Source organism: Gracilinanus agilis, chromosome 2 (genome assembly GCF_016433145.1).
Source record: "Gracilinanus agilis isolate LMUSP501 chromosome 2, AgileGrace, whole genome shotgun sequence".
NCBI lineage: Eukaryota > Metazoa > Chordata > Mammalia > Didelphimorphia > Didelphidae > Gracilinanus > Gracilinanus agilis.
This window is the reverse complement of record NC_058131.1, coordinates 431050236-431073974: the sequence shown is the minus strand read 5'-3', so window position 1 is coordinate 431073974 and position 23739 is coordinate 431050236. Positions and strand designations below refer to the sequence as shown.

Sequence of the window (23739 nt, the reverse complement as noted above, 5' to 3'; positions counted from 1 at the left end):
GCTTTTCACTAAAGTCAGGTAATATTTTCCCATTGCCCTCACCCTTTTAGCCTAGCATTCGAGGTCTTTCCAATCCTATCTCCTACTACTCTCCTATGTGAACATGCTCTTCTAGCCAGGCTAGTTTCCTCCCAGGGACCCCTTATATCCCATGCTCATTTCCATACCTCTGAACCTTTGAGGAAGAAAGAAAGGAATGAAGGAAGAAAAAGAAGGAAGGAAAGAAAGTAAGAAAGAAACCAACCAGGCCAGCCAGTGTGGTGGAACTGAGCTAGACTTGGATTTGTAGTTATGTCACTATGGACAAGCCACCAAGTCCAAGTTCCTTTATCTATAAAATGGGAATGATAACTCCTGTAAAACTTACCTCAGAGGGTTCTTGTGAGGAACAAATGGGGAAATGTTTGTAAATTTATTGCAAACCTTAAAGGGCTTTATAAACGTTAGTTTTCATTTCCACAGTCCTCTCTTATGGTTTTCCATGTCTGTCCCGTCTTCCCCAAAGACTAAGTTCCCCAATGGCAGGGCGCATTTCTCATCCATCATTCCCTATAATCCCAGTTACTTCCTTCCCTCCCTTCTCATCACTTAGACTGCCCCCACTGGAGGTGCTAAGTAAAGACTTGTTAATTGAAAAGAAGTTAAATGATAAAGGTGAAGAAATTCTTCCCTTGTACTGGGGTAGGAATGGTGCAAGAGGCAGAGGAGAGCAGCAGAAAGAACCCTGGATTTGCAGTCAGGATCTGGGTCCAAATCCTTTCTGACCTAACTCCTTGTATAACCTTGGTCAAGATATTTAAACCTCTCTGGACCTCTCAGTGTCTTTATCTTTAAAATGCAGTGAATGGGTTAGATAACCTCAAAAGCTCCTTCCAACTTTAAATGTATGATCATATCTTAGAATTGTGTAATTTTAGTGGGGGAAGGGGTCTTAGGTCATCCAGTGGGACTTGTCCAAAGTCTCACAGTGACTTAGTAGAAAAGTATGGACTACACATAATTGAGGACTCTCAACTTATGCCATATTGCTTTTCAAGATACATTTCCTTCCTCCACTTTCCCCTTCTTTCCTTTCCTTTTCTTTCTTCCTTCCTGTCCTCCCTTTTTTCCTTCCTTCCTTTCTTTCTTCCTCCATCCCTCCTTCCCTTTCTCCTTTGTTCCTTCTTTTCTCTCTTCCTCCTCTCTCTCCATCCTCTTCTCCCTCTCTCCCTTCTTCCTTCCTTTATCCCTCCTGCCTTTCTTTTCTTTTTTATTTTAAATCCTTACTTTCCATCTTAGAATCAATCATGTGTATTGGTTCCAAGGCAGAAGAGTGGTAAGGGCTAGAGTCTAGCTGCTAGACAATGGAAGTTCAGTGACTTGCCCAGGGTCACACAGCCAAGAAAAGGCACATCTTTTAATCTGTCCATGAATGCCTCAGTTTTCACAGCATGTTGCTGGTCTGCTCTCTTGAAGGATTGGGTACTAAGAAACTTATTTAGACTAGCCCCTATTGGGGTTTTCTCTTCACTGAAAAAGGGCAGCTCTTAGTTGTCTCTAGGGGTATATTCACCTAGATTCTGCTCTACTCAGACCAGGGGATTCCCCTTAGGACATAAATTTCCTTCACATCTATTTTACAGATGAGGAAACTGAGGCGATGGCAGTAAAAATTGCAAAGAGGTAAATTTAGCCTTGATGTGGACTTTCTAACAATTACAACTGTCCAAAAGTAGAAGATGGGGTTGAGGGGGGCACCAGCTGCTGTGGCAGTCAGTTTGCCCTCACTTCAAGCAGAGGCTGAAAGACTCCCTTTTAGGTATACTGTAGTAGGGATTTCATTTTGGACAAAGTGTCTGCTAAAGTCTCTTCCAATCCCCCAAACATCTCTTCTTTTCCCAGTCTATTGCTGATATCTCAAATTCCTTTATTAAAGTCCTATTGCTTTGGGTTAAGATATTTCACATGGGGAGGGAGCACCTCATAAAATGGAAATCCCCTAGGGGAGGGACAAATAAGTCAGCCAGATGAGCCAGTATAAATCAGCCCACACCTCCGTGCCTCAGTTTCTGTGTTTAAAATGAGAGTACGTGGGCAGCTGGGTAGCTCAGTGGATTGAGAGCCAGGCCTAGAGACAGGAGGTCCTAGGTTCAAACCCGGCCTCAGCCACTTCCCAGCTGTGTGACTCTGGGCAGGTCACTTGACCCCCATTGCCCACCCTTACCAATCTTCCACCTATGAGACAATACACCGAAGTACAAGGGTTTAAAAAAAAATGAGAGAACGATAATTTTCATCTCTCTTCCATCAGGGTAATGGAGGGGGGGTGAGAATAAAAGGCTGTGCTTTGGGGGAGCTGGGTGGTTCAGTGGTTTGAGAGCCAGGCCTAGAGACAGGAGGTCCTAGGTTCAGATCCGGCCTCAGCCACTTCCCAGCTGTGTGACCCTGGGCAAGTCACTTGACCCCCATTGCCTAGCCCCTACCCATTCTTCTGCCTTGGAGCCAATACAGAGTACTGATTCCAAGATGGAAGGTAAGAGTTTAAAAAGAAAAAAAAAGAAAAGGCTGTGCTTTGCAGAGGGTGGAACGTGCTGAGGTCAGCTGTTCTGTTCTCAGCCTTCTTAACCTAGGCCACAAACAACTTTCCCTCATGGCTCCCTCTCTCCAGCTTCAATGTGGTCCCTGGAAAGTTGGCTCTATGAAAGCCGCCTCCTGGGGACACGGCCCCTCCCCCTGCCCCGCCCCGCCCCGCCCCGCCCCTGGCTCAGCTTTTCCCAGGGACGGGGAGGGTGGTCCACTCTAGCTCCAGGATCCTGGAGCTCCCCCTATGTACGTGGCTTTCTGACTCCACGAGTCAGAGGGAAGCTTTGTGAAAGAACACTCCGTCCCCAACGGCCAGCCGGGAGACAAGTCCTCCCCCCCCCTCCGCCCATGTGACCCAGCTTGATCCCGCTCCAGACCACAAACACAACAACTGCCGAGAGGCTGGCCAAGGGGCCAGATGCTGGAAAAGGGCTCGGTGTCCAGGCCCGCGCTGCAGCGGGGGGGGGGGAGGAGGTGGGGGCGCCCGCGCCTCCGGAGACCCCGAGCTCCCTCCCTCTACGGCTGGCTGCTTGTTGCTGCATCTTAGGCTTATTACTAATAAAGACAATGAGGATAATGAGCGAGTGTGCGAGCCAAGTCTGACTCCCAGACTTAAAGAATTCTGGAGCAGGCTGGGAGGGGCTCGGGCCTAAGCTGGGCCTAAGCTGGGCCTAAGCTGGGCCTAAGCTGGGCCTAAGCTGGGCCTAAGCTGGGCCTAAGCTGGGCTGGCGGCGTCTGAAGGACAATCTATCCAAATCGCGAAGCCCGACTGGGGGTTGTTTTCTGTCTGGGGCACCAGGGCCGGAGCTCACTGGGCCATAAACAACCGGAGCTGTCAGAGCCCAAAGAACATGGCAGCCAGAAGCCAAAACATTAATGCTTAACCTTTGATTCTCTCCCAAGCCTGAGGCAAAGCGCTCCTGGTGCCAGGACAACTGTTCCTCCAGTTTGCCAGCCCAGATGTGTCCTCTGGCCCACCATTATGAACGGCTCCCAGTGTGCCATCTGAATCCGGATGGGAGGAGGCAGATCCAGGAAGGGAAAGTGGAGACGGAGGGAGGTACAGGATTCAGCCGGGTACCCCTCCTCCCCAAATCTGCTTGGAATTCAGCACTGAGCTCTGCCTCTGGCCAAGCGGAGGACCATTGGAGTCTGGTTTCTAGCAGCTCCCAGCCAGCCGTCCCACCCTGGGCATTCCCCAGGGGGCAGTTTTGCACAGGCCAAGAGAAGGGAGCGAGGAGCTTCTTCTGTTTTACAGAAGGCATCTAGCAATCCCTCCTGCACATCCTTCTGCGGCTCCGCTGAAATTCTGCCTCTTCTGGGAAGCCTTCCCTGATGACACTGATCGCCGCCCTTCCAGCCTGCCTATGTCTATGCCATAGACCTAATTGTCTTTTATGTTGAGCATTAAGTGAACGCAATGTAGTTATTTTGTGTCTCATCTTCCTAGAAAGACTGCGAGCTCCTTGAGGGCAGGGCACCAGGGTTTCTCTTCTGTCCTTCCTAGCTCCTTGTAATCCAGGACTATATTTCTTCCCATGTTCACCAGAGCAGAGTCTCAACATTGGGAGAGCAGTCAGTAAAACATGTCCTAATCTGAGAATACCAGTACCCTACCTTGCCCATCATCTCCCACCACCCCATCTCTCTATCTGTCCATTTCCCACAGACTGACGTCTTGATCTCCCAGGGATGAAGGGCAATCGATTGGCACAATCCAGGATGGGTCTTAGCTTAGAAAGAGGGGAGAACGTGGGTAGGACAAGGCTCTGGGAAAGGCCACCCCAGCTAGCGCCAGGCCCAGGAGGGGGCTCCTACCTTGATAAAGATCCTTTTCGATGAGTTTCATCTGAAGGTGGAATATTTGTTCCTGAAGCTTGCAGATGGAGTGCTTCATTTTCTCTCGTCTCGTCACCATGTAGCACAGATTTCTAACCTGGAGACACAAGAAAGATTTTCCACCTTACTGAGTGACTCTGAGAACTGCCCCCTCTCAGTTCTCTGGGGGCACTGAGAAATGGGGGGTAGCAAACGCTGCCTCTGAGGGCCTCGCTGAGTACCCAAAACCCTTCTCTTCCTCCTGGCCTTCCCCTTCTACACTGAGCTCCTGGACATGATGGGATTAGATGGCTGAGGCTGTGTCCCAAGTTGGCTCTTGGGGCATGACTCTTTGCACTCAGTTTCCCCATTTGGAAAAGAAAAAAAAAAAAGGTAAGACTAAATCTAAGACCGATGGTCCTATGAATAAGCTAATACCCAGTGAAGAAGCTAGGTTTGGGGGGATTCTGGCTCTGACCTTCTTGACCTGTAGAATGATATAACTAAGAAATTTATTTTATTTGGATATGTTGTATGTTGTATGTAACACTGTTTCACATGTGTTAGTCTTGTTTTTCCAGTCACTATATTGTGCAAGAATATTTATATCCTGGGGGCAGCTGGGTAGCTCAGTGTATTGAGAACCAGGCCTAGAGATGGGAGGTCCTAGGTTCAAATCTGACCTCAGACACTTCTCATCTGTGTGACCCTGGGCAAGTCACTTGACCCCCATTGCCTACCCTTACCACTCTTCTGCCTTGGAGCCAATGCACAGTATTGGCTCCAAGACAGAAGGTAAGGGTTTAAAAAAAAAAAATATTTATATCCTTCTTAGGTGGTACCATGTACAGATTGTAGGTTTTAGAGTTGGGAAGACTTGAGTTCAAATGTCACCTCAGACACTTACTAGCTATATGATCCTGGATAAATCACTTGACCTTTATTTGCCTCAGTTTCTTCATCTTTAAAATAAAGATAATAACAACACCTGCCTCCCAAGGGGGTTGTGAGGATCAAATTAGATAACTGCAAAAGACATACCACAGTGCCTGATAAATAAGTGCGATAGAGAGTTCAGCTAATAATATTGCCTGTAGAACAATAGTTAGCATATTTTAGGAACTCAATAAAAGTACTTTTCATAGAAAAAAACCACCTTTCTGAATCTCAGGCTTCTCATCTGCAAAATGGGGATAAATTGCCAAGTTCTGCAAGAAAGTGCTGTCACCTGAACACCCCAAACGTCTCCTCTTCCTATCAAGAGTAGAGACTCAGGAGGAAGCAAACACCCCTGTACCTCAGCTGCTGGCTTTCCTGCAACACTAACTCCATCTCCACCATTAGGAAATCTACCCAAGATCAATGATTATGAAGAACTAACATCATCTCAGTCAGCCCCCATGTCAGTGCTAAGTAACCATTTACCATTTCATCCATTCCCTACCTATCTAGTGTCCCTAGGCTGGATGTTCCTCCAGGGGTAGACCTCCCTGTTCATTCATTTTTAAAAAAAAAAAATTTTTTTAAACCCTTGTACTTCAGTGTATTGTCTCATAGGTGGAAGAGTGGTAAGGGTGGGCAATGGGGGTCAAGTGACTTGCCCAGGGTCACACAGCTGGGAAGTGGCTGAGGCCGAGTTTGAACCTAGGACTTCCTGTCTCTAGGCCTGACTCTCACTCCATTGAGCTACCCAGCTGCCCCTGTTGTTCATTCATTTTTAAGTTGTGTCCCACTCTTTGTGACCCTGTTTTGGCTTTTCTTGGCAAAGACACTGGAGTGGTTTGCCATTTCTTTCTCCAGCTTATTTTAGAGAAAGAAACAGAGGCAAACAGGATTTGATGACTTGTCCAGGGTCATACAGCTACTAAGTGTCTAAGGCCAGATTTGAACTCAGGAAGATGAGACTTTCTGACTCCAGGTCCAGCAATCTATCCATTGTGCCACATAGCTATTCCCAGTCCCTCCTCCATCTCTGCCTTATTCCCAGATGGCTGGAATATTTTCCCTGGCCTCTGGATCCCCACAAGGGCCTATCCCTATCTCAGTAGATAAATGTATTTTGTTCTTTTTCATAATCCACCCTCCTCATGTGCTGCGGTCCCCAGGTACTACTCTAACAGACCAGGCTTTAATTCTTGTCCTTCTATGAGGAGCAAGGACAAAGGAGAAGTCACTGGTCAACAGGCTTCCCTTTGTGCCCTTGGCCAGATATGTTCACCTTCCCCACAACAAGTACTTCAAGCCTTTCCAGAGCTTCTGTCAAGAATTCTGGTCACTCTACTTTGGGTCTGAACTTGAATTAAGAAACAAAGGGGCAGCTGGGTATCTCAGTGGATTGAGAGTCAGGCCTAGAGACAGGAGGTCCTAGGTTCAAATCTGGCCTCAGACACTTCCTAGCTGTGTGACCCTGGGCAAGTCACTTGACCCCCACTGCCCACTCTTACCACTCTTCCACCTATGAGCCAATACACACAAGTTAAGGGTTTAAAAAAAAAAGAAGAAACAAAATTCCCCATGGCACAAGAAGCTGCCTTCTTCCTACCTCCCTATCTCCATCCTTCAAACTTGACAAACCTAACTGGCTCCTAAATTTGGGGGCCAGAGCTGAGCTTCAAAGGCATTTGTGAAGTCCTTTTCTAAAGTTCCTTCCAGCTCTACCATTTGAATGTGTCTATTCATACTGAAGCCTGAATGTCAGGATCAGACTTTGGCAGAAGTAGGCAAGGGAGATTAGGGAGGTCAAATGCAAAATGCTGATTCTTGCTATTTGTACCTTCCTCAGGAAGGCCAGGGTTTGGGGTTCTAGCCTATAAGCTTCCAACACATAGAGCTGTCCCTGCTGACACATTTGCAAACAGGGACTAGAAATTCCCTTGACTAGAGGCGCTCCAAAGATGCTTGAAGTGCTAATCACAACTGCTTGAATGGGACAAGTCCCTACGCAGGGCCTCCATTCACAAAATCCTAGACTGTGGGAGAATTGCAAAGGGCCAACCCTTCCCAGAAGCTACACAGTACAGGAATTCCCTCTAGATCGGCCTTGACAGGTGGCATAGAGCCTTAGCTGGACACCTCCAGGGACAGGACCTTGTGAGGCAGCCCATTCTACTTTTGGGCAACTCTGGTTGTCAGAAAGTTCTTCTTTCAGAGCTGAAATCTTCTCCTCGGCCACTTTTAACCACTGGCCTCAGTTCTGCCTGCTGGAGCCAAGAAGAACTAGTCTCATCTCTCTTCCACAGGACGGCCCTTCAGGGAAATGTGGCATATGTAGCGGTGGAGCCTGGCCCAGAAGGTTATTCCCACAAGTGCTCAGCCTGTATCTTTAAGCACTGGTCCACCCTGGCACCTGGCTATGGTGGAGGGAACAGGGTGAATAAAGAATCACAACCTTTGTCCTGCCTGGCTCTTGTGGTGCTGCCTGGCCCCCAGCCTAGACAGTTCCCTCAAGTCAAGATTCCTGAATAGCAGCTCCCATTCGGTTATTGGAGAGACTTCTAGGCTGAGCAGAATGCCCTGATTGCTGAAACACAGATTGGAGTGTGCTTTTCTGAAATTCAGATCAATAGGCTCTGCTTTGGGACAGTTAGTTGACTTGTTGGAGACTGTGATATTGGAAATTTGAGGTTCATTTGAGCCTTAACCTGAAGGGAACTTCTACTCCACTACTGCCCTCCACGTGGTTTTTCTAAAACCTGACCTAGGCTTTTCTCTAGCCCCTACCCCACTTGGCTTCCACGTGGGCCCTAGCTTTTACTCTTCAAAGAGGAAGTAGAATGGCAAGCATGGGCCGCATGGCCTATTTCAAACTATTATCTGTACCATTTATGAACATCTTAAAAATTATTAAGTTGCAAAAAAGCCCATAAGCCTTATGTATATTGAATTTGTCATCTCAACTATAGGATCACATGTCTAAAGTTTTTATTCTATCTTGATAATTGTGTACAAACTTGGAGATTTTAATGCCTTGAAAATTTAAATTATAATTTTATAAGAGGTCTTTAGAATTGACTTTAGGTACCTAGTACAATAAGGTTTTATATATTTGGTTTTTTGTCAATGTTGCTAGCAATCATTGGTTCATTGCTTTGTCCTCTTTTCTTTTATCCCCAAATTTCTGTAATTTAAAAGTTAGTTTACTATTACAAGAGCATTCAAGGGGATGAGAGTCTCTCGTTGCTTTTCAGGGGGGAATGTGATATTGGGAATTTGGGGTTCATTTGAGCCTTAAATATTTAGATATATGACATAAACTTCCTCTGGACATTTAGGGAACGTTGAAACTACATTTCCCATGATTCAACGGGTTTCCTGTCTTACGTGGTGATGTGAGCCAACGTAAAAAGTAGCTTAAATAGAGAGCACTTGATTGGGATGCCATTTTTGGTACAAGGCAGCCAGATGGGCAGAAGGTATGGCGGGCAATTTGAGTTAGATCTTAGTAGGTGCGTGGTCTTTATTTTATCAACATGGCTTTAATTAAAATATTAATACTTCTATTTACATCCATCTATATCCATTTTAATTGTAACAATACAGAGCCAGGACTAGAGACAGGAGATCCTGAAGTCAAATCTGGCCTCAGCTGTGTGACCCTGGGCAAATCACTTGACCCCCATTGTCTAGCCCTTTCTACTCTTCTGCCTTGGAATCAATACAAAAAAACCAAAAAATTTAGTTTTCTATATTAAAAAACAAACAAACCCAAACCCTAGCAAGTAGAAAGGGAATTGATAATTGATACAGTATTCATTCTTTGTCAGAAAGTACAGGTTAAAAAATTTAAAAGCTTTGGTTTAGGAGGGAAGTGAGTCCAGTCCTATGATGTGACCTGTCCTCTCTGCTGGGAAGACAGGTTACTTCTAACACCACATCTCAGGTAGGTCAGCTACCTTGGAGATCAAGCAAATATCTTGGCTTCCATAGGCCTGAGATATAGGAGGGAGAAACAATGACCCCAGGATCCAGTCCCCTTTTTTCTACATTACTGTATTGTGGTTAAATGTCCAGAGTTCAGCCCTTGTCATCCTGTCCCACCAAGTTAGAGACATCAGTGCAGCATCCTGAACTCTCTGGCTGATTCGTTTCCATGAACAAACACCGAGCTGGATCTTACATCCATCCAGCTCTGGTTCCCACCCCATGCTCCTCAGCACACACACTCTGCTCGGGTCAAGCCAGGCTTCTTACTTTCCTCTAGCAGTTACCAGGTTCGTAGGATCATAAATTCAGAGCTGGAACGAGGTTGAATCTAGCCCCCCCCATTTTATCAAGGAAGAAGAAATTCAGGTCCAGAAAGGTTGACTTGTTTGATTTGTCAAGGATCACACAGCCAGTATTTGTTGCAGGTCATCAGGGCTCCAAGACTAGCTCTGCATGCACTATATTACACTGAGTCTTTACTCCTGCTGGTGCTCCTTTCTCTCACCGGCCTATCTAAACCTACATCCTGATCCTTCAGCACCCAGCTGGTTTCCCATCTCCTCCAGGAAGCTTTTTCTGACTGTTCTTCTCTCCTCAGGCACTTACCACTATCTAGGACACTCATACAATGCCTGTATCATTCTTGGTGTCCTATGTGGGATCTTATCTCTCTAAGCAGAATGTGAGATTCCTGAAAACAGAAGCCTGGTCATAGGATCACAAAATCTCCTGAATACTCCTTCCTCCTAAGGTGCATCACGGAGCTAAGAACATGGTACCAAGGAAATACCAAGGATAATACTGCCAGAACATTTGGTTTACCTTCTTTCTTGCCTATCAATGAGATTTTACTTCTTAGATTTACTTTACTAATGCATGAACATATTAGGTCTGAAAATGATGGGAGGAAGAAAGGCGGCTAACAGCTGGGCAAAGAAGGCATGGGGTAGGCTGCTGTCTACAGCTATGTGTCTCCACCCCTTCACACACTTTTCCAGTTTGTAAAGTTTTTTATTAAAGCCTTTCCGCATTACTAAAGCTTTGGCACTTACAATGTAAAAAATAATCATCAACCCATTATTGCAATAAATTCCTCTTGTCAAGTGATGCAATTTTTATTTTCCATATTAAAACAAAACAAAACAAAACCCAAACCCTAAGAGGTAGAGGAGGAATTGATAAGGAAGAGGTAAGATAAGAGTTATTGCTAGGAAATTAAGTGTTGATCATTCTGGGAAAGGTCTGGCCACTGGGTAAGTAAGAAAGAAAGAGCAGAGTGGAGTGCATGATATACAGAGAGAAGGGGGATGAATAACAGAAGGAAGGGAGGATACCTAAGGGAAGATCTTTTGATGCTGATTTTGTATTCAAAGTGTTGGAGAGAGAAGGGTATCTATCCCAGTGAAGGTCCTGGGAGCCAATTCCATATTGGGCAAGTGGGGATGGGTTGTAGGCAGGGGCAGGTGACTCCTTCTTAGGGAGTGTGACAAACTAGCAGGCCCAGGGTCCCAAAGCTATGAAACAATGTCAGATTTCTGGGAGCTGGGATGACCAAGCCCTGGCAGACTAAATATCTGAATGGTATAGATCTTAGCCCTACTGTAGTTTCTACACAGGAAAACAGAGCTCCAGGAGCCAACAGATGTGGATACTGGATATGAGTATGATTGAGTATGATTAGTAGCAAGTAGAGAGAGAGAGAGTCAGAGACAGAGACAGAGACAGAGAGGAGAGAGAGAAAAAAAGAGGGAGACAGAGAGGAGGGAAAGAGAAAGAGAGAGACAGAGACAGAGGAGAGAAAGGCGGGGGAGGGAGAGAGAGAGGGAGAGAGAGAGAGAGAGAGAGAGAGAGAGAATGAATGTACTGGGGATGATGTACAAACTTTCTCCAGTGGGATTTTGCTCAGTGAGGGGCTCTTGTCCCAAAGCTACTCCCAGATCTTCCTAGCTCCTTCATAAACCATCTGTTGCCGAGTTTCTTGGAATAACACTCCAGCTGCTCCTTGGTCCTAGGAAGTCACTGATTAAACAGAACTCTGTGGGAGCAGAGCGGGGGCTCTCTCTCTCTCCCTCTCTGATAAAAGTCCCTGCCTGGAATGACGACACAGTTGCTCAGTTACACCAGAGAGCATTTGTCATGGGCTGGCTTTAAACACTGCATTTTTTTTTTTTTTTGCCAGCCATGAATAAATAACTCTATGAGGAGAGAAAGTAAGGCCCTGTTTTCAGAGCTGCTACTCTTTGGGGCCAAATCCTATGTCTGTATTTTTTAGGAGAGTGAATAATCTGAGCTAACCATAAAATGTGACAGTCCAGTGGGATTTAACAGAGGCTGACATGAAGTATTTCCCCAGATCCCTGCAGTTCTGGCAAACCATATTTGCTAGAAGCTGTGGGCCCAGAGTGGCTGGTTATGAATGAGAGGAAAGGGGCAAAGCTAAAGGAATAAACAAGTTGGGTTCAAAGAAGAGGCCTTCCTTCCAGAATCTGCTGCCATCTGACTGAAAATGCCCCTTTCCAGCAACTACCTATTTTAAAAAAAATTTTTAATGTTATTAATTTAATATTCTCTAAAAACTAATTAGCTTTGGATATTTCCCCATCATTACATGATCCATGTTCTTTCCCTCCTCTCCCCCTCTCCCCTCCTGGAGATGACAAAGCAAATTCCATTGGGTTTTACATGTATCATTTATCAAAACCTATTTCCATATTATCAATATTTGCAATAGAGTAATCATTTAAAGTCAACATCCCCAGTCATATCCCCATCGAACCATGTGATCATTCATATGTTTTTCTTTTGTGTTTCTATTCCCACAGTGCTCTCTCTGGATGTGAATAACATTCTTTCTCATAAGTCCTTAAGAATTGTCCTGGATCATTGCATTGCTGCTAATAGAGAAGTCCATTATGTTTGATTGTGCCACAGTGTATCCATCTTTGTGTATAATGTCCTCCTGGTTCTGCTCCTTTTGCTCTGCATCAATTCCTGGAGGTCATTCCAGTTACATGGAATTCCTCCAGTTCATTATTCCTTTCAGCACAATATTATTCCATCACCAACAGATTCCACAATTTGTTTCCCCAATCAGAGGGCATACCCTCATTTTCCAATTTTTTTGCCATCACAAAGTGCAGCTATAAATATTTTTGTACAAGTCTTTTTCCTTATTATCTCTTTGGGGTACAAACCCAGCAGAGGTACAGCTGGATCAAAAGGCAGGCAGTCTTTTAAAGTCCTTTGGGCAGAGTTCGAAATTGCCTTCCAGAATGAGTAGATCAATTCAAAACTCCACCAGCAATGCATTAGTGTCCTAATTTTTGCCACATCCCCTCCAGCATTTATTATTCCTTTGCTGTCATATTGGCCAATCTGCAAGGTGTGAGGTGGTACCTCTGCGTTTTCATTTGCCTTTCTCTAATCGTGAGAGATTTAGAACATTTTTTCATGTGCTTATTGATAGTTTTGATTTCTCTATCTGACAATTGCACATTTATCAACTGGGGAATGGCTAAGCAACTACCTCTTCACCCCCAATCACTTTTGCTGCTGAATCCTCTCCCAACCTGCATCATGGACATTCCCACAAACCAATTTTTGTTAACCTACAAACAGTATTTAGGTTGTAATCTCTCAGGGCCTTTGTACCAGGCTCTATCTTTTCTCCTGCTGCCTCAGCAACCAAAAGAAGCTATGCCTATAATGCTTCTCTCCACTTCCCCAGAACTGGACTGCTCCTGTCTTATGGGCCAGGACACAGCAGCCTATTTAACTGAATCCAGGTTTGTTCCATTATCAAAAAACAAATGGGCATGAATGTCTCTATGGATGAGAGTTTCTGAGATATGTGATGTAAATAACAGATAAACATCATCACTGTGGGAATGATTAAGAAGCACATTCAAGAGGGATGGGAAGGGGCCAAGAAATGTGATGAATGATGCTCTTTCTGAGTTACAGAATGGAGGCTGAGGATCCAAGTGGCAGCAGCACCAGCCTGTGCCAGTCGTTGAGGAAGTCACTAAAGTTTGTATCCAGCCCAATCCCACTTCTATTCTTTCCCATGGGGCTTTGTCGAGGATGGAAAAGGCCCTCAGAGGGAGGAGTCAGGAGATCTGGGTTCTAATAATGACTGCTGTTAAATCACTGAGTGACCTTGGAAAGTTCTCTCATTCCCTTGAGCCTTAGTTTTCCCATCTGTAAAACGTAGGGTTGGATTGAATGATCATTAAAGTCCTTTGCCACTTTAATATCTAAATTTGAGCTGATATAAGTTTAAGGAATAACTTCTCTCTGGACTACCTGCATTTTTATAAGCCTCAATGACAGGGCAGAGAGGTAGAACAGTAGATAGGGGTCGGGAAGTCAGGAAGACCGATCTTCCCGAGTTTGAATCTGGCCTCAGATTCTTACTAGCTGTATGACTCTGGGCAAGTCATTTAACCTTGTCTACTTCTGTTTCCCTCATATGTCAAAGGAACTAGAGAAGGAAATGGCAATCTACTCTAGTATCTTTGCCAAGAAAATCCCCAAAGTGGGTCACAAGAGTTGTATAGGACTGAAAAACAACTGAACACAACATCATGGATCGTATTGGGGGAAGGCTTTTAAAGCCTTTCAATCCTAATCGTCACTGGTATCTCTGCCCCTAATCCTGTTTGGCCCTGACCTGGATTGACTTTCTCTGTAGAGCACCTCTCTCTTTTGGTAATCTTAGCAGCTCCTGTAAGTTTAGCTGTCATCATTATGCAGTTGATTCTGGAACTTTTGAGCTCCAGTCTGGTTCCAGAGATCGGCCTGATGGCTCTCCATTTAGATGTCCTACAGGTGTCTCAAACTCACCATGGTCAAAACAGTACTCATTATCTTCTCCTCTAAATCTGTCCTGCCTCTAAACTCCTCTATTTCTGCTGACTATGCCTCAAACCTTCAATTTACAGAAGTTTGCAGTCTTGGAGTTATTCTCAATTTACCCTCAACTCCTCTTCCTCTTCTAATCAGTTGTCAAGTCATGACAATTCTATATACAGAACAATTCTGGCATTTTCCCCTTTACCTTCACTCACATGGTTGACATTCTAATTCATTTCCTCATCACTTCTCACCTAGATTATTGCAATAACCTATCCATTGGATTTCCGGTTTCTAGTCCCTCCCTTCTCTAATTCATTCTCCACAGAGCTACCAAAAGACTTTTCCTGAACCATGTTAGACAATGTTTGTTACTGATCAAGAATCTTCAGTGGCTCCCTACTTACTATGCTGTGATGGCAAAGAGATGGAGTGCCGGGCCCTGTCCCCACACCACCCCCCAGACCAAGTTCCATACCCACCCTCCCAGGAGTGCTGGGTGCACCCCCACCCTGCCCTTTACCCCACACAGGGGAGGAAAAAAGCACTCTCATTGGGCTGCTGGGTAGAGGGGTGGGTGAAGTGAGGAATGTCCTCAGTTTGTGTAGAGAGGGGGAGGGGAGTGGCCCAAGTGCTCCACTCCCCTCCAGTTCTGCTACCTGTGCACTGCCCACCTCACCCCCTGTGCACTACCATTGACTGCTGGGCAGAGGAGTGGGTGATGTGAAAAACGTCATCAGGCACAGTGAAGAGAGGGAGAGAAAGAAGTGCTCCCATTGGGCTGCTGTGCAGAGGGGTGGGGGCTGTGAAAATGTTAACAGACATAGTGGAGAGGAGAGGGAAGCATTTCTAGTAACAAACTGGGGGTGGGGGGTGGCTACATGCCCACAGAGAGGGCTTTGCATGCCATTTTTGGCAGCTGTGCCATAGGTTTGCCATCACTGGACTATAGGATAAAAACCAAATTCCTTAGCTTGACTTTTTTTTTTTAAACCCTTAACTTCTGTGTATTGGTTCATAGGAGGAAGAGTGGTAAGGGTGGGCAATGTGGGGTCAAGTGACTTGCCCAGGGTCACACAGCTGGGAAGTGTCTGAGGTCGGCTTTGAACCTAGGACCTCCCATCTCTAGGCCTGACTCTCAATCCACTGAGCTACCTAGCTGCCCCCTTGGCTTGACTTTTAATGTCCTTCAGTTTGTCTCCAGTCTAACTTTCTGGATATTTCACTGTCAACTTCTCATTGCACACTCCACTTTGTAGCCAAAATGGACTATTTCCTGGGTCCCAAACTTAGCACACCATGTCCTATCCTCATGCTTTTATAGATTTATTTTATAGGACATACCTGGAATGTCCTTTCTCTTTGCCCCTGCCTCATAATCTTCTTGGCTTCTCTCAAGGCTTGATTCAGTTGTTACCCCTTTTGGGAAACTTTCCTAATTGGCCTCATTGCTAGTGCTATCTTGTCCTTCAAATCTCATATATATGTATTTGCTTAAATGAGGCATCCCATCTTCCTCCAATAGAATTAGCAGACACCTGGATTGCAGGGGATTGTTTTTATTTTATCTTTGTGCCTTGAACACTTAACCTGGATTGAATCAAATAAGCTTTTAATAGTATAATTTTAGGTAATGGAGAAGATTTTTATGTTGAAGAGGGGAATAAATATGAGAGTATTTTTTAAAGTGGCCTCTACTTCAGGCCTCTGTGGATGCCCTGGACTAGCAAGAAAAGAAATGATCTCATTCCCTGCAGCATGTCTAAGGAAGTGGCATCACTCTAACTGGAGATGGCTATGCTGCACGTCACGAACTATTAATCTAAACATCCAGAATTTTCACAGTTACACTTTCAAGTGTCACCCACTATCAACCCCCACCCTCCTGCCAAAATTTAGTCTCCTTTTGCATGCTGGAAGCAAAGCAAGCTTCCTGTATGAAAGGCACAATTCTTCTTTAAATACCTTTTGTCACCTGCTTCTTCCAGTTTCACATTTGTGTCAGGACTTCAATGGGATTATTCTGGAAGCAGCAAAGTCATGGAGTGTGTCTGGAACGACTCATGACAATGTGTGGGACAAGAGAGTGGTTATTTTTAGAATACTTTTTGGGGTGAGGGGATGGTCTGGACCTATGGTTTCCTGATATAAAAACAACTTGCACCGGTGCATATCAGCAACTTGAAGACTTTGAGAGCTGACTGGAGTGTAGAAGTGAAGAGATTCACCCAGGGTCAAATAGCTAGTATGGGTCAGACTGGATGGGTACCCAGACTATTCTTGATTCTAAGGCTGGCCTATCCACTGTCTTTTACAGGAAATTTATTGAAACAGAAAGCAGACACCAAAAGTCTCTCTCTCCAGAGAGTAGTGCTCAAAACCCAACATAGAGAGGTAAAGGAGAAATATACTTTGAGAGTTCAGAGGACTCTCACAGGGAAATCTTTCCTTTAAAATCCTTCATTAAGATGGGACGAGGAAGGGGGCACAGGAAGGAGTGATTATCAGACTTGGCCAAACCAGCACCCCTTGGCCATCATGACTAACCTAGCATCTGGAGTGTGTGAGAATTTTGGGCACGAGACTGATCATTTTCCAAAAGCATGGATATGGCCAGAAGTTAAAAAAAATCCAGAGGGATATTTGGCTAACTGGTCTCCAAAAGAGTAATTCCTCTCAGGGCAAGCTGTCTACCTACAGCTTAGGTGAGCAAGGGATTGAATAAAACAGCTAGATAAAGTTTAACACATGGACAGAACATTTTAGGGAGAACAGCCTTGCCCATGGACACTCAGTCAATGATGTGGTCTCTCATGAAGAAGCCAAGAAAGGGCTGCAAAGAATAATGCTGAATAAGTAGAGAAATAGAGAGAACATGACTCACCCCACTTCTAACTTCCTCAGTGTCGTCCCACCAGCCTCCCAGTCACTCAGACTCCCAATATAGGGGTCATCCTTGGTTCCTCACCTTCCATATCCAATATGTTGCCAAGGACGGTTGATTTCACCTTTGCAATATCTCTCAAATAAATTCCCTCCTCTTCTTTGACACTGCCACCACTCCAGGGCAGATCCTCATTACCCTAAAACCTGGACTACTGCAATAACTTGCCAGTGGCTCTGCCTATCTTGAGTTTCTCTTAAGTCTGAAACATCATTCCTTCATCCACTAATATGATTTTCTTAAAATGCAGTTCTGAATCTCCCCTTCTCAATAACTCTAGTGGCTCCCTACTGGCACCTAGATTAAATAGAAAAATTTCCTTTGACATTCAAAACCCTTCTTCTTTTTTTTTTAAACCCTTACCTTCCATCTTGGAATCAATACTGTGTTTTGGCTCCAAGGCAGAGGAGTGGTAAGGGTGAGGCAATGGGGGTTAAGTGACTTGCCCAAGGTCACACAGCTAGGAAGTGTCTGAGGCCAGATTTGAACCCAGGACCTCCTGTCTCTGTGTCTGACTCTCAATCCACTGAATCACCCAGCTGCCCCCTCAAAACCCCTTAGATCAGCCTCCTTCCTTGCCTTGCTAGTCTTTTTACATGCACTCTTAGATTCAGTGACATTCACCTTCCTTGCAGTTCCTCAAACAACATATTCCATCTCTCCGCTCTGGGAATTTTCTCTGACTGACCCCCACACCTAGAATGAGTTCCCTACATTTCCCAACACTTGATAATTCCAGTGCCTTCCTTCTTTTATTCACTTTCCCCCTGTATATCATCTATACATAACTGTTTGCTTACTATCTTCCCATTAGATTGTGAGCTGCTTGAGGGGAGAGACATTTCTTTTTGTATGCCTGGCTTCTAGCTCAATGCCTGGCACATATTAGGTGCTTAATAAACCTTCAGTATAAAGCTCATTCCATTGGCCCCACAAACAAACACATGCGTGGGGGCAATGCAACCAAGAAAGGAGACTACCACTGAAGCAGGAGGGATCCTGGAGGGAGGGCGATGGTTGTCCAGGGAGTAACTCTCTGTCTTTGGCATTCGGTGCTCTTGGATGAGGAGATGGTTGCTGGAGCATTTCCCAGAGGCAATGAATGAGATGGGTGATTTGGGGCTGGTACCTACACATCCCCTGAGCAGAGAGCCACTCTGGGTTACATTAAACAGGCAGTCATTTTTTCTCTGGCTGAGATCTAACATTAGACAGTTTGAAATGGATGTTCAGCTTTGCCATTCCTGGAAAGCAGCATTGTGGAGAGCCCACATTCACTGCATCACAATGTCGCCAGAAGAAGGGCCTTTAGAGAGCAGCTTGACCTCTATTCTTCTCTTTTCACGGGAGGTAGATGACGTTTGGCAAGAGGAAGAGACTTGTTCAAAGTCTTCTGTCTAGCTAGTGACATAGCTGGGAACAGAATCTAGGCTAGGGCTTTTCCCATTCCGTCATGCTGCTTAACTCAGTTTGGAATTTATTTCCTCTAATACACCCCTTCCTGGCACCCTCAAATAGGCCAAGAGGACTCCAGGGAGGAAGTAGTGGATGAATTGCTTGGCATGGCAGCCCTAAGAGTCAGGGCCCATCCTAGGTTAGGATGGCCACACCAATACCCTTACCTACCCAAAATATAACAGAATGATTCTTTTTTCAAAAGATCCTTGTCTTCCCTTGCTTCTTTCCCCTTCCATTTCTTCTATCATCTCCCTTGTCCTCCCTCTCCTTCCATTTCCACTTTCATTTCCTCTTCCCTTTTTCCCTGTTTCTCCCCAACTTTTTCATCTTCCCTCCTAACTTCCATTTCTTCCCTTCTTTCTCTTTGTCTCTTTTTCCTTCTCACCTGTCTCCCCTCTCTTCCCATCTGCCCTTCCCTTCTCTCTCCTTTCTCTTTATATCTCTTTCCCTCCCATCTTTTTTCCTCTCCTCTCACCATGTTTTTTTCCTAATCTTTTCCTTCTCATTTTCCCACTATTCCTCTAACTCTAGAAGATGGAGGGAAGAGGCATTTTGTGGGGAGAGGTTGAAAAGAAGGCATGTCCTTTAGGACATACTGCTCCCCTATCCCCTTAGGCTTACTTTGTACCATGTTCATGTCCTCATGTCCAATATACCCTTATCTGAGAGCTATCCAGGCACAGTAGCTAGCTCCAGTCTGGGCACAAAGCAGGTGCTTCAATGAATGGGAAAGATTTCACAGTTCTGATCTCTTAGCCCTAGATTCTTGGCACTAGAATTAAACTGCCACAATTTTGAAACTTAAGTTGTCCGCCTCTCCCTGCACATTCCACAACTTATGCCACAATGTGGCCATGCTAGGATGATGTCACAGTTTCTGGTGGTAACATCAGAGGGTTCCTTGAGTCACCATGGCTGAGTCCAACTGCTAAGAACCCAGGCAAGCTGGGGCCAGTTTTGTGTCCTAGCCAGGGCCTTGGCTTGGGAGACAGAATGAGGTTTCCATCCCAGCTCTGCCACAAATGAACTAGGAAACATTGAACAAGTCATTTTATTTCTCTGGGTTTCCACTCCGCCACCTGTACAATGGGCAAAATACAAATCCTTGTCCTACCTCCCTTACAATCTGGTCTTTAAGATTTATTTGTTAAGGTAGCCAGTGTTCAAGCACTTTGAAATATAGACAGTGCTGTACAAATATATTTTGTATGTACAAATGTACAAATATCATTGCTAGTTCCTGGCCCAAGCAAGGGGTCACAGAGATGCCGATTCTCATTTTCTTTTAGACTTAATTGACTCGAGGTTTACAAGTTTATTTCTTTTAATACAGAATGACTCAAAGGTACAAGTCCTCAGGTACTGAGAAGAAGAATAATATTAGCTAGCATTATATAGCACTTTTGCAAATGTCGATCTCATTTGATTTTCAGAACAACCTGGGGAGGGAGGTGCTATTATTATATCCCTTATTGCAACGAATGCCCTCATATTATCACATGACTGAGGAAACTAAGTTTCTCTTCAGACAGAGGTTAAGTGACTCACTCAGGGTCACATAGCTAGTGATACTGGGGAGGCTGGATTTGAAAACAGCTCTTCCAAGCACTCCATTCACTATGCTCCTCTTCCAAATCCTTACTCCAATTTTTTCTTCAGAAAAAATCCTACCACAGGATTTCTGGAACCCAGGAATATAGGCCTCTTAAGAAGCACCAACCCAACCAAGAGAGGAGGAATTCAATCTGATGGTGTTTCAGGTACCTTCCAGCCCTGACATGTCAGAATTCTACTCTTTCTTGTTTTTAAATTTTAATAACAAATTTTCACATATTTTCTGAAGTTATAGGATCCATATTGTCTCCCTGTCTCCCCATCTCTCCCCTTCCCCCAGACCTGGCAAACAATTTGATCTGGGTTATACAAGAATTCTACTCTTTCTTAGAAGTATTATTGCCTATACAATGCACTTGGTATTTTCTGCTTCTGAGCAGAAAGACCCTTTCCTAATCCCCAAAGCAAGAGGATTGGATCAGAAGATGTCTAACCTCCCTTCTATCTTGAAACTGGTATCAGACTCTAGGGGGCTGCTAGTGGGTAGAGAGCCAGGCCTAGAGACAAGAGGTCCTGAGTTACAGTCTGGTCTCAGAAGCTGTATGACAATAAAACCTGGAAAGACCTCCATGAACTGATGCAGACTGAAATGAGCAGAACCAGGAGAAGAACATTGTACACTGAAACTGAAACATTGTGGGATGATTAAATGTGATGGACTTTGCTACTAAAAACAATGCAATGATCCAGGACAACTCTAAGAAACTTATAAGAAAGAATGCTATCCATAGCTAGAGAAAGAAATGTGGGAGTAGAATTGCATTAGAAAACATATCATTTATCACTTGTTTATATTGGTATAGGATTTGGGATTTTGGTTTTAAAATATTACTTTATTACAAAAATGAATAATATGAAAATAAATTGAGTGATAATACATGTAATAAGCCAGTGGAAAGACAACATGAATCATGTAACCATGGGGGAAAAAATAAAAAATTTTTTTTCAAGATAATGATAAAAAAAGAATCTGTACAACCTTGGACAAGTCACTTAACTCTCATTGCCTAACCCAGTGATGGGAAACTTTTGAGCTTGGTGTGTCAAAATTCGCCAAAAAACTGAGCATAACTCGAGTGATTTTGTCACCAAGAAAAAAAAAGCCATAATTTCACGATATTTATAGTTTAAATAACAAAAACGTATAATTGTAATATATAACTGTATTTAATAAACCAAAAACTAATTATTTAACTTACTTGCTTAGTAACTTCTTTGTTCATCTGTCAGTAGGTTTCTTTTGTTAGTCTTGATATTATTTAACTTGTGTGGAGTGCCACGAACTAAGATAAGTGAAGGGGAGGAGGAATTCTTTAACTAACCTGCCTATTAGTGACTTTTTTGTTGCTGAATTTCATTGGCTAATGAAAATTCATTTAGCCGCTAAATCTTCAATTGAAGGTTAGTATTTTGTATACTTTAAGCCCAAGCAAGTGCTACTAACTCCATCTGTCAATCTGTTTCTTTTCTTGGTTTTGATATTATTTAACGCTGAGAAAAAGGTCTCACAAAAGTACGTAGAGGGAAAAACTGTGAGTAAAGCCATTGCTATATTTTTCAGGGTACTAAAAGTGTCTGGTAATCAATTCCAGGCACTTCAAATTTCCTGTTCACAGTGGCACTCCTCTTGATTCTCCAAGCAGCACCTTTCCAGATTCTTAAGCTTTGACCTCAAGTCGACAAACACCTGAGTCCAGATGCTGTCTTGAAATTCTGCAAGTTGCATCTCCAAATCACCAATTTGCATACATTGGAAACCATTTAATTCCAAAGTACTGTAGACTACTACATCAGGATACTTAATTATTTTCATGGTCTGTTCTACGCTTCTAAATTGATTAAATCTATCACTGAACTGGTCTAGTAATGAGTCTAAAACATGCTGGTACTTTATATGCAAGGGTTCCATTTCATTTTGTACAGCTGCACTGGCCTTCTCAAAATACTTTGTTACTTGAGGAAAATACTTATAGGTTTTACATCTTGCTTGAAAATTTTAAGTTTACTTTCAAAAGCTTTTATGTATCCAAACATAACGTCAATACTTTTGCCAAAACCTTGTAACTTTAAATTCAGTTCATTAATATGAACAGAGAGATCTGTAAAAAACATCAAGGTATTGACCCACTTATCATCATTGAGCTGAGGAAAGTTTCCCAGATCCTTATCCTTAATAAATACCTTAATTTCTTCAAAGCACACAAGAACTTTGTCTCAGCTCAGCCATCTTACATTACTGTACATCAGCAATCCACTGTCGGTAGAATAAACCTCCAGCAAAAGTGCAGAAAATTCTTGCTTGTGAAGGAGGTGAGCAGCTATTAAATTAACTATTTTTGTAACAACTGACATTAAGTTGTTTAAGTTGGTGAATCCTGCCTTGGCACATAATGCCTCCTGATGGATAATACAATGAAAAGGCACAACCAGATGTCCAATAGATTCCGTAAACAATTTGACAAATCTAACTTTTTTTCTCCACCATGTTTGGTGCCCCATCTGTCATCACTGACACAACTTTAGAGATATCAATGCTTAGGTCACAGAATGTTTGTATAACAACCTTACATATTTTACTTCCTGATGTACTTGTTGGCCCTGATACTAACTTTATCAACTCTTCTCTCATTGTGAGACCACCAGATCAATAATGGCCAACTGAGCGTGTGATGTGACATCAGTAGTTTCATCTAGAGATAGAAAAATATTTGCAATTACTTGTGTCTCTTTAATTGATGTTGTACGTTTGTGTTCAGTCTCATTAATTTGGTCTTTTATATTTTTACTAAGTGGTAACTCAGATATTCTCTTAATAATTGCATCTTTATTTTGCATATTGTGAAATAGAATGGGTGCACATCTTAGGAGAGTTTCTTTAATAAATTCTCCCTCATTGAGTGCTTTTCCATGCTGAGCTATGGAGTGAGCAATACTTGAACTTAAAGATGTTAAATTTGTAGAGCCTTTTACAAATTTAAGGATGGAATTAGATGGGCTCTTATATAGGTATAGCTGCCTGAAAATGTATTCCTTCCTTTCATCCTCACTTTTTTTTCAAGAGCTGGGAATGATTAGTTTCAAAATATCTATTTATATTCCACATTCTGCCATTTGTACATCTATGTACCATTTCAGTACATAGAACGCAAAATGATCTGCCATTTTTTTTCTAATGCCATATATCTCAGTCCTTGTCTCTTGAAAGGGTTGGCTACTGCTACTACCACTTCCTTTACTTAACCTTGGTTTTTTGTTTTTTGGATTCCCCATCAGGGAGGCAGTGACAGAAGATATTGCCCTGCAGGCAATTAGGGGTTAACTAGCCTAACTGACCACAAGATAGCACATGTAACTGTCTTTTAGGAAAGGGTAGAGTTAATAAGTAGAAATAGGGGTTAGTAAGGATGCACAACAGTAATAGTGGTGAAATGGAGTCTGCACTATGCTGCAAGATGGTGTTCTTTATGTAAATTAAGATGGCTGCCACTATTTCTAATGGTGGGAAATGACACCCATAGCATAGACCCTCGCCTCTCCCAGCTCCCCCCCCCTTACTTATTTCAGTA

At 43.7% G+C, this 23739-nt stretch overlaps 1 protein-coding gene across 1 annotated transcript in view; it reads right to left on the bottom strand.

Moving 5' to 3' along the window:
* Window positions 1-23739, bottom strand: part of JADE2 (jade family PHD finger 2) — a 189463-nt gene that overhangs the window by 14591 nt on the left and 151133 nt on the right. The window contains exon 10 of the mRNA XM_044664689.1: window positions 4381-4498. Coding sequence (XP_044520624.1) covers window positions 4381-4498 — 118 coding nt within the window. The remainder of the gene's footprint in view (window positions 1-4380; window positions 4499-23739) is intronic.